The sequence below is a fragment of the Guillardia theta genome (genome assembly GCF_000315625.1).
Source record: "Guillardia theta CCMP2712 unplaced genomic scaffold GUITHscaffold_34, whole genome shotgun sequence".
Classification (NCBI taxonomy): Eukaryota; class Cryptophyceae; order Pyrenomonadales; family Geminigeraceae; genus Guillardia; species Guillardia theta.
Window position 1 is genome coordinate 103,569 of NW_005434640.1, and position 10,430 is coordinate 113,998.

Consider the following 10,430-nt stretch of genomic DNA (forward strand, 5'->3'; position numbering starts at 1 on the left):
ACTTTACCTTCCTCCGTCCCTCCCTCCCTCCCTCCTCCCTCCTCCTCCTCCTCCTCCTCCTCCTCCTCCTCCCTCCTATTCGCCACGACAGCGTGGGGGGAGATGAAGCTGGAGAAATGGAAGGCTTTTACCGACTGGCTAGAGAGCAACAATATCATCAAAGGTAAGGAGATGGTAGACGGCCTGAAGGGGAGGTGGCGAGGTCGGAGAGGAACAGCAACAGGAGCAGAGAGGAGAAGAGGAAGAAGGGTTTGGGAAGGAGCAACAGAGCAGGAGAGGGAAAGAAAGCAGGAGAGAGGACTGAGGAGGTTGGGAAGGAGGAGACTGGGAAGTTTTGAATAGGAGAAGAGGAGGGAGAGGAGGGAGGGATGAGACTGATTCAGCTTCAGATCGAGAAGGAAAAACTCTCCCTGCTCCGGATCCAAAGCTTCTCTTCACCAACGACTACCTGTAGGCTGTCGCACGATGTTTGACCAGAGAGAGTGAAGCAAGGTGTGTAAGAGAAGAGGGCAGGAAGGAGAGGAGGAGAGAAGGAGGAGAGTCAATGTCAAGATCCGGAAGTAGATTCTTACACCCTCTACACTTCCATACACGTTCGACTGTTTTATTTTAACCACATCGTCTCAACTTGATAGCTCTCTATCCCTCTCCTCCCTACTCCTCCTCCTCCTCCATTCATTTCTTCTACTCCTTCCCCTCCTCTCCTCCTCCTCCATCTCTTCCTCCTCTAGGTCGGCTCGAGCTCCCCGAGGTAAATCTGTTCACGTCCAGTCAGGCAGGCGGAGGCTTCAGCGTCCCTCACCTTCTTGTCGGAGCTAGCGGATGCAATGATGGGTTCAAAGGGATGAAAATCAACCTCGTTGACACATCCTGCGTGCCCCGGCAGCTTGTACCTGCCATGGCACCTCACCAACATGCTCGACGGCAGCACTCCTCCACTCACTGCAGCTTCCCGTGCTCTGCGTCCCACACATACACCATCTTGTCTGCACTGCCGGATCCGACGCGCGCGGCTGCTTCCTCGTCAGCATCCTCGTCCTCGGGGCACCCACTCACCGTCCGGGGACCAAGCGCATCGGATCAGATTCTTCTCGTAGTTGTGCATGTGACCTCCCATGACTAGCTTACAGCGCGATCCTTCGACGAAAGGACGAGTGTCCCACACTCTGACGCTGAGAGGAACGAGTGAGTGACCCCATGACAAACTCCCCTCCTGCTCCTGCTCCTACTCCTGCTCCTGCTCCTGCTCCTGCTCCTGCTCCTGCTCCTGCTCCTGCTCCTGCTCCTGCTCCTGCTCCTGCTCCTGCTCCTGCTCTGCCTCTTCCTGTCATTCCACCTCCCTTCTGATTCTCTCCTATCAATGCGCATCCCTATCTTTCTAATCTTCATCCTCCTCTCCCGAGGGCGAGCGCTTACGTGTTGTCCATGGCGTTGGACAAGAGCATCTGACCGTCAGGACTCAACCGCAACCCTGTGAGAGTGTCGGTATGGCCAGACCTGCGCTCCCGTCACGACCACTCCAGCTCCTCCTCAGCATCCACGACAGAGATTGGCGCAGCAGCAGAAGCAGCAACAGCAGATGAAGTCAAAAAACACGATGGAAGAACTGTAGCACCAGCACCAGCACCAGCACCAGCACCAGCACCAGCACCAGCACCAGCACCAGCACCAGCATGCTCGCAGAGCATTCAACTCACATTGTCAGCTCGATCTCTTCCTTTCGGAGGTCCCAGATCTTGATTTCGTTGTCGAGGCCACCCGAGAACACCCTGTTGCCGTCGTCGCTCAGCTCCACCGCCGTCACCTGAGCGACAGCATCAACAGCACAGCACAGGAACCCGAGCTCCTCCTCACCTGGTAGCTTTCCTCCAGCGACGTGACTGCGTTGCGGACTCTGGGGTCCCAAACTTTGATCGTACCGTCATCAGACGCACTGGCTCCGATCAGAACGCCACGGCGAGTGCAGCAGCAGGAGTTCACAAAGCTGCTATGACCGGAGAATTTCTTTATTCTCTTTCCAGTCTCCGCGTCCCAGAACATGACCATCTGTCATCCAGGGAGAAAACTTCATCATCAAAGAGGACGACGAGAGCAGAGGAGCATATAACATAAGAAAGAGTAGAGGAGAAGGTGGAACCAATAAGAGCAGGGCAGGAGAACGAGCAAGAGCAGGAGCAGGAGCAGGAGCAAGATGACCACGGTTTTCTCTCCTCACCTTATCAGCTGCGCAAGACCACAAGTTACTCCCATCAAATGACCACTGCAGTTGCAAAACAGCCTGGAGCATGTGTCAGGAAGCCTGCGGAAAGGAGCAGGAGCAGGAGCAGGAGCAGGAGCAGGAGCAGGAGCAGGAGCAGGAGCAGGAGCAGGAGCAAGAGTTCTGACCTGCTTGTGTCCCTTCAACACCCCATAATTCACGCAGTCTCCGTAGACCTCCCATAGGAAAATATCCTTGTCATGCCCTGCAGATGCAAGGTACTTCCCGGTGGGATCGAACCTTACAGTCAGAACCTGCGAGCTCGTCATTCAACGTAGGTGCATGTTCCACATATGATGCCATGATGACAAGACTGCAAGACACACGATCCTCCCCCGCCCTCCTCCCCCGCCGAGTACAAGCATCAACAGGAGAAGCCAACGGCAGGAAGCTCGTCACTACTCACCTCTCCGCCATGACCCTGAAGGAGCATGATGGGAGCAAGGAGGGCAGATGTTCTGTGCTCTTCCTTCTCATCTCCCTTGCTCTTCTTCGCCACCAGCGCATCCTCTCCCGTCGGGCTCCTAGGCCTTTTCGCTACCAGCGCCATGCCCCTCCTCGTGCCCTTTGACTACAGACCCGTTTATTCAAACCACCCCTTGCCGTTCTTTGCTGGTCGATGGCATTCAAGGTGCACGAAAGTATATATGTAGTCAAATTAAATAATTTGATCCTCGTACCTTTGTAGTGCAGGGATTGAAATAAGGGGTGGGGTAGTGATCCAATTTCACTATTTGGGCGGCTCTGGTCCTCTGACACGGATATAGTAAAGCGTAACCACAACAATGGATGATCACATGAAACGGTTCAACGGTTCTCAACCAATCTGTAACGTTCGGATCGAGGGGACAGCCCAGAGGGGGTAGTCTATTATGAAAAAGACAGGGGTGGGTGTCGAACATGAAGCAACGAAGCTTCAAAGGTGGGGGTCATTTCATGATGAAATTAGGGGTAGTTTTTGAACAAAGGGTTGTTGTACCCACCGGTTATGTTGAATCAGACACGGATGCAGGATTAGATGGGGGTAGGGTTCTAGTTCACCCGAAATAGCTTAGGCGGCATGGCAGAGCTGGTGGCGCCTGGCAGGCGATCGGAGGGCCGCCGATGGCGGGACGGCCTGGCAGCCATGGCGGCAGGATCTCTCCTTCTCCTCTTGGCTGCGAGCATGCACTCTAGCTCCTCCTCTTCCTCCTCCTCTGCTTCTGTTCTCTTGAGCCCCCTCGAGGTTGGACGGTATGCTGTTCGGGCTGAAAGGCAGAGCAAGGACTACGACGAGAAGGCGGAGAGACAGATCGCCTTTGCCACTGACAGCGATAACTCGGCTACGAGCGAGAGAGAGCTTGCAGCCAAGGAAGAGAAGCGAGCAAGAGAGTCAGCCTACCTTGCAGCTGATATTAAGTCAAGGATCGACAAGATTCTTGAGGCTGGAAGGGACCAGGTGAAGTCTTTGCATCTTGCCGTGTTCTCTCATGCCTTCTATTTCTTGTTGTCGTTGTGTCCCTCCCCTTGAGTTGTGTCCTGATTGTGAGCTCCATAATTGTCACGATCCCCCCTTGTGTTGTTTTACCTGGTGTAGTTATTGCTCGTTTCTTATCCTGCACGACTTGTAGGTCAATCAAGCAACCAAGTTGAAGGCTAAAGCTGGAAGACTTCAGGAAGAGGCAGCAGAGATCCTCAAGAAGGCCTCGTTGGAGAAGGATGACGCCGGTTCCTTGAAAGAGAAGTATTACAAGACCATGGACACTTATGGAGAGGCCGTGAAGAAGATCGATTCAGCTACCCAGAACGCGCAGGCGATCCTTGACCAGATGAATGCTCAGTCACTCGTGCTCGCTCAGATCGCCACCGAGTATGGAGTCGCAACCGACCATGGAAAGAATCCCGATGCAAGCACCGCCGAGGCTCTCCGCTCCCAGCTCCTCCAGGCCCAGAAGGACCTTGCTGCCATCACAGCAAAGAAGGCGCAGGTGAGACATGCTGATACATGCTGCCCGAGCGTCCTGTGGGCTGATGTGAGCGATGCAGGCGAACGAGGACACGGCGACTGCTCGCAAGCTGGCTGACGAGTACCAGCCCATGATCATCCAGGCGGAGAAGGACAAGAGAGAGTCTGACTTCCACTTCCAGACCTTCGCTCAGCTCACGCATCAGGCTGATGTGCTGCAGAACAGAGCAGACGCGCTCCTGAAGCGTGCGGACAGCACTGATGGGCTCATCGACGTGACTCAGGAGAACCTGAAGAAGAAGCGGGAGCAGTTCGAGCACTACAAGAACCGTGCTCAGACTGAGATGGCGATCTCACTACAGGCTGAGGACAAGGAGGCTGAGCTGAGGAAGCAGGCGAGAGAGGCTCGACTTCGTGCCGCCAAGCTCTCCGATGAGGCGCGCAGACTTCGTGCTCTGGCGCAGAAGGGAGTCAACAATGTGCTCGCAAGTGCTAAGGAACCCGAGACGCAAGAATCGTGAGCACAGACAATCGTCCGACGCGTTTTGTGTGACTTAGTCTCCTCATGCTTGTTTAAACGTGATGCTCTCAGCTATGATATTGTTTGGAGAGATGTGTTAAATAAACCGCCATTTCATGAAGATCGCCCTTACTACATTTCAACTCTACCTCCCCCTGTTCATGATTGTCTCTTCTATGTAACATGAAACCTCACACCAAACCTTGTCGCGTCCTCATCGCCTGCAATTCTTCCCTCAATGATCCCCGTCCTGGCGACGCTGAGCCCTGCCGATCCGTTACAATCCCTCATCAACATCCAACTCGCTTACCATCCCCGTCCATCCCGCTAGCCTCTGTTGCTCTCCTCCGTTAACCATCGGAAGTGAGAAAGCAGAGCCTGATCCCCTGCTCGCAAAGAGAGGAGGAGAAGCAAAGGCTCCCAATCCCGGCAGACTCTTCAGAGCAAGCTTTGGCTGCATCGCCTGCCCTTGGTGGAGAATCGGGGAGGAGTAGAGCCCGCAGCGAGCGACCGAGCTCGCCAGCATGTCCTCCATGTCGGTAGCAAACGACTGGACCTGGGCTTCGGCATAGTCCTCGACGAGCTTCATGTCCGAGTCAGACAGCATGTTCCCCACCTGCACGCCCTGAGAGCGGTAGACTGCCATCTTCGTCTCGAAGCGCGACACCAAGTGATCCACCAGCTGACAGTTGCCCCCCGCAAATTCCAGGTCGCGCGTCAGGTGCTGCATCAGGACAATCACCGAGTCCACCAGCTCCTTCGCTCGCTTCAGGGGAGACAGCGAGTAGCTGCTGCCAGCGAACATGTCGGGCGACTCCTCGTCATAGGGGGCCGAGTAGTCCAGGTCGTCAGGAGAGGAGAGGTGGGCACGACGCCATGGCGGAAGTGAGTAAGGGGAGAAGTCGCTAGCGTCTCGCCAGTTGTAGGTCGTCCATGCCGGAGCATCTGTCAGAGCTTTCAGCTTCAGCCTTCACCGTCAACCTCCTCCTCACCAGGGTCTCCGCGGATGACATCGCCTCCTTTAACCTGCCCCGAGTATCTCGCGAACTCTCGAGCATAGCGAGCATACCGCAGCGCCAAAATGCCAGCCTGTAGAGATCTCTGCTCCCCCATCATCGCACCACTCGATGCTGATGCCGCGCGCTCAGCCTCCTCGTGCGCTCTGGCCTCCCACTGCGCCGCCATCCAGGCTTCCTGGCGGGATTTCTGCAAGCAAGAGTTGAGCAGACAGGACGGCAGGGAAGAGAGTGAGAACCTTCAAGTTCTTCTTCACCTCAGCCTCCTCCTTGCGGATCCTCGCTGCAGTGCCATGGGCATCGGTCTCATCCAAGTGCATCTCCTTCATCACGGCTGCTGAGGCCTGCGGGTGCTTTCAACTCAACTCGAGCAAGTTTGTGAGAGGTACAAGACTGACCTTTCTCACGGCCTTCTGATCATGGAAGATGTTGTTCAGATATCTAGCAACTGCTTGAGAAGCAGTGGTAACGAATCCCGCGTCTTGCGCCACAGCTTTCGCAGCATGAGTGTTATAGTCGACAATCTGACTGCTCTGCTGGAGAGCAGCTCGCATCGCGTCTCTTGCTTCGGCAGTTAACTTTGCTGCCTCGACTATGCGATCTGCATCCTTCTCTGCTTGCTTTGCTATGTCACCAACCTGCCCAGCAACATGCTGCGTATAGCCCAGAGCATGCTCGGCTGCGTCAGCAGCGTCGCGGGTGGTTCTGGCAGCTTCTATGCCGGCTTCAACACTCCTGAGATGTCGGTGGACGAGAGCCTTGAGGTCCCTGAGGATGTCTGAGTCCAGACTATCTGTACTGTTTCCATCCGGCATCAGCGAACTGATGTTCAGATCCAGCGCGGCCTGCGAGACGTTTCCTTGTGAGGCCCCTTGTTTGAGTTGCCCCCATGCTTGTTGGTAGATCTTCTGGTTGAGGTTGGCGATCTGATCATTCTGAGAACCGGCAGATGACTGTGAAAAGATTCTGTTCGCAAGATCCTTGAAGCCATTTTTCTGCTAAAACCGATCAGTCAGCACGAGTTGATGAATGTCAACATCATCGTTTCCATAGCAGTCCACACGCTGCACATCACACCCCATTCTCACCTGTGCAAGTTTTGGAGAAGTCAACAAGGATGACTTGATGGCCGCTTTCTTCTGCTGCGGCTTAACGATCTTCTCTACATTCATGATTCTCTTAACGAGGTCATCCCTTGCCGCATCCATATGAGACATCTGGATTAAAGCTGTCATGTCGGTTCTACATTACTCTTTAGCATTGATGTCTGACCTCCTTCGACAGTTCCTTCTCTATCACTTTCACTTTTCCTTGCAAGAAGTCAACCTTGCCCTTAGCTTTGTCATACTTGAGCTTGCTCGTCTGCAAAAGGTTCAGGACGTTGCGAGTAAGAACAACAGCAAAACCTTCAAAGCAATCGCTGTTTGGGCATCCTTTTGAAAATTTGACGCTTTGCTTGACTGGAGCAATGACCGCTCTCCAGGCGGGAAAATATTTAAGGCACAGTACAAGCAAATGCATAACATCGTTGATCCAACAAGAATCATCCGCCATGGCCTCTGTCAGGATCGTTACGAACATGCCAAGGGAAGATTGTGCAAAGATGCCTTGAATGAGATCTTCGCAACTCCCCCCTCATGCGAGTTGATACCATACTCGGAGACCGTCATGGAGGGATCAATGCCAGCTCTGGAACAAGACAGTCAGGGACAGAAAATTTGAGAAGTACACTTCAAATCATTCCAAGTGAGAGGCTCTTTTTGAAACATATCAATTGCCAAATGGAAATCATTCATCATGAGAGATAGAATAAATTTTCAATGCTACTCTTCTTCGTGTCATCAGAGAAGAATGAGAATTCACAATTCTCTGTGTTAAGGTACCATTACTGCTCATGGAAAAATATGCACTATCGTAACAAAACTGCATTCAGCTCTTCAAGAGCGAACTTTCTTCAGCGTTCACATGTTCATTGATGCGCAGGCAATCTTTTAGCCTCCACCATCACACCATAACTCCCATCACTCGCGTACCTCCTTGCGGCTTCGTTCGTCTCCCCCATTGCCAAGGGGGAGCTACCGCAAATAGAGGTGATTGCCGATTATAGATTATAGATAATTCTTCTACTAAATATCATAATTCTACACCCGGAGTCCGCCCGTGCCGCTGGGCCGGGTCGCCGGGTCGCCGGGTCCGCCGGCCGCCGGGCCCCCGCTCTGTCTCCGAGGAGGCTCCGCCGCGCGGGCCCACTCGCCGGACCGGGCGGCGCCACGGCAGCCGCGAGCGGGCCGAGCTTCACGTTAACTGAGCTGCTACTGACTCAGTGAGTCACTCGGACTAGCCGCGGCGCGCTGACTCACAGAGTCAGCAGCGGGCCGCAGAGAGTCCGGCGCTGGCACCGGCCGGCCGCCCGGCCGCCGGAAGTATCGGGATAGGAACTTGAAGATAACTGAGAGACCGGGAAGGCCGATAGAAGAAAGGAAAAAGTTTACTAAGAGCATGATAGCGAGAAAGGAGAGTGACTCTGTGAGAAGAGAGAGAATGAGAAGAGAAAGAAAGAGAGACAAGCCTGAAGAGTGATGAAGAGAGAGAGGAAGACTGAGAGAGAGGAAGAGAGAGAGAGAGAGATAGAAGACAGGACCCCATGCTTATATACTAGCGCAGAACCAGGGGTAATGTCCGCCCCGAGGATGCGGAAGTTCCTCTGGTCATTCCATCGAATAGTCGGAATAGAGTACCGTACCGTTCCAGAACAGTTACGATTTCTCAGTTTAGGGCTCGGCAAGTCTGGGCTCTAATATAAGATCAATGTGATCCGTCACACCCGCACTGCAGTCAACTGACCGCGAATCTGCAGTGCTGAGACAATGCCGGATCATGACTGCTCAGTCGGCGAATCAGCCGCTGTGAGCCTGAGCCCGTTGGCCCATGTGAAAGTGACTCCTCTACGCGTCTACGTGGCTCAGCCGCCGCCGCACTGCCGCACTGAGTTTTATTGGCTTGAAACGATAACAATCACCGGCCATCTTATTTGTGACTGATTTTCCCACCCGGGGACTCGGAAGCCTCAGTTACAGTAGGACTGGCGTGGGTGAAAAGCTGAGAGGACTGTGGTTAGCAGAGTCAAGGAAACTGTCCGGTCCGACGGAAACCAACTGTCAAGGGAAGACGACCAGAAGCCTCTCCTCTAGGACCTCGCGCTGACGCCGCACCTTCAGTCCATCAACATGGTGTTGGGCACACCTGAAGCAGCCTTGGACGCTTCCAAGTGCAGAACGATCTCCTTGGCTTTCGCATAGTCGCCACTCTTGATGGATTCGTAGGCACTCTGCTTCATCTCCTCGAGGTTGCCCTCCCCAAAGTTCCTTCCGGCTGCATTGACAACCGCAGCACCCGAACGCTCTCCTTTCTTCGGGCCCATCAGCGTCATCCCACACAGCTCAATGAAGCAGGGATTTGGAGGAAACTGAATCAAGCTGTAGATGCAGCAGAACTTGTTGCTGTACAAGACGCATCCGTCCGGACCGAAGGGTTCGATGCAATCTCCAGTTCCAGTGGTCTTGTAGCAGCACATCTTTCCTTGAGTGTCGCAGAGGTGGGGCTCGGTGACACTGGTACATCCATATCCCTCGCAGCAACAGTACACCAAGAACACTCTGGAAGGCAAACAGTCAATGTGACGGACCGGGTGACAACGAATCTCACGTCTCGTCCAAAACCTTCAACGTACTTCCTGATTTCGCCATGATTTGCTCCACTGCAACCACACCGAACAAGGTTAGTTGACCGCCACTTTCGCATCTCAACTCTGCGTTCTTTTGTGTTATGACCATGTGAAGCAACAAAAATTCTAGGAAAGAAACTAGGAAAGAAACAGATTTCTCAAGGAATGAAAGGCATTCTACGTTCGTGGATGGAGGATGTCACTGTGTGAAGGTATTACACAAGAAATTACTTCCTCAAAACACACATGTGATTCAAACACTTCCAATACAACAGTCGTCGGGATGGGACGTGGAAATTTTATGATCTCATGACGATGAACGATCGCCCGACAGAAAGTCAGGAGGGATCTTCAGCATGGGCAGTAATACAAAGATGTCTTCTCCGGCATGAGCAGGGATCAGTGACGATGTTGTCAGGAGATGCAATGCTGCGCAATCATGGTGGGGCGAGCGAAGGGCAGTCTGCCGGCGAAGCGGGGGGGGCCAATATATGAACTTCTGCCAAGGACAATGTTAACTTCACAGGGTGGGGGTGCTTGTCTTCGTAGTAACGACTAGATTTATTAGGCACGGTGGGGTACTGTGTAAGGTCAAAATGGGGGTTAGATGGTTGGTAATTTCGGTAGAAGGGGGTACAAGGGTACCGTAGAGGGTCGTAAATTTATCCGTAGTAAAACTTAATAGTAATAATAGTTGGTAATAAAGTTAGTGATTGTAACAGTAATAATTACTAAAGACTTCGGTACTCATCAGTTGTTATATAAACCTTCAGCCAAAGGCTTTCGGGTCACTACTCTTTACTCAAAGTTAAGTTAAAAATCAGTACGAGGACGATCAGGAGAATAGAGAAGAACCAACCGGGCCTAATCCTGATTGTCCTCGTACTGATTTTTAACTTAACTTTGAGTAAAGAATCCGGACCACTGCTGCGGCCGGGCCGCGACCGTACCCGGCGCTCGGCGGGCGC

The 10,430-nt window shown here is 53.2% G+C and overlaps 5 protein-coding genes across 5 annotated transcripts in view; 2 read left to right on the forward strand and 3 right to left on the reverse strand.

Annotated features, from left to right (window-relative positions):
- GUITHDRAFT_138784 (NMT1/THI5 like-protein) overlaps nt 1-106 on the forward strand; it is a gene marked incomplete at both ends in the record, with an annotated part of 2,495 nt that extends 2,389 nt beyond the window's left edge. Inside the window, one exon of the mRNA XM_005832477.1 lies at nt 92-106. Coding sequence (XP_005832534.1) covers nt 92-106 — 15 coding nt within the window. The remainder of the gene's footprint in view (nt 1-91) is intronic.
- Nucleotides 107-727: 621 nt separating this feature from the next.
- GUITHDRAFT_108428 (hypothetical protein) lies at nt 728-2,807 on the reverse strand (the record flags this gene model as incomplete). Its single annotated transcript, XM_005832478.1, has 10 exons — nt 728-757; nt 803-893; nt 944-1,013; nt 1,057-1,172; nt 1,417-1,497; nt 1,698-1,804; nt 1,855-2,046; nt 2,216-2,278; nt 2,386-2,511; nt 2,664-2,807. 10 exons carry the CDS (start codon nt 2,805-2,807, stop codon nt 728-730), a joined length of 1,020 nt encoding a protein of 339 aa, XP_005832535.1.
- A 513-nt stretch (nt 2,808-3,320) lies between these two features.
- GUITHDRAFT_152630 (hypothetical protein) lies at nt 3,321-4,841 on the forward strand. The gene is made up of 3 exons (XM_005832479.1): nt 3,321-3,695; nt 3,868-4,224; nt 4,283-4,841. The coding sequence occupies exons 1-3, from the start codon at nt 3,384-3,386 to the stop codon at nt 4,721-4,723; spliced, it is 1,110 nt and encodes a 369-aa protein (XP_005832536.1). The 5' UTR covers nt 3,321-3,383; the 3' UTR covers nt 4,724-4,841.
- Nucleotides 4,821-5,264, reverse strand: GUITHDRAFT_152631 (hypothetical protein). The gene is made up of 2 exons (XM_005832480.1): nt 5,033-5,264; nt 4,821-4,988 (listed from the first exon to the last, which is right to left on the reverse strand). Exons 1-2 carry the CDS (start codon nt 5,255-5,257, stop codon nt 4,914-4,916), a joined length of 300 nt encoding a protein of 99 aa, XP_005832537.1. The 5' UTR covers nt 5,258-5,264; the 3' UTR covers nt 4,821-4,913.
- Nucleotides 5,265-8,716: 3,452 nt separating this feature from the next.
- On the reverse strand, nt 8,717-9,497 carry GUITHDRAFT_152632 (hypothetical protein). Its single transcript, XM_005832481.1, has 2 exons — nt 9,444-9,497; nt 8,717-9,394 (listed from the first exon to the last, which is right to left on the reverse strand). The coding sequence occupies exons 1-2, from the start codon at nt 9,482-9,484 to the stop codon at nt 8,953-8,955; spliced, it is 483 nt and encodes a 160-aa protein (XP_005832538.1). The 5' UTR covers nt 9,485-9,497; the 3' UTR covers nt 8,717-8,952.
- Between the last annotated feature and the right edge of the window lie 933 nt (nt 9,498-10,430).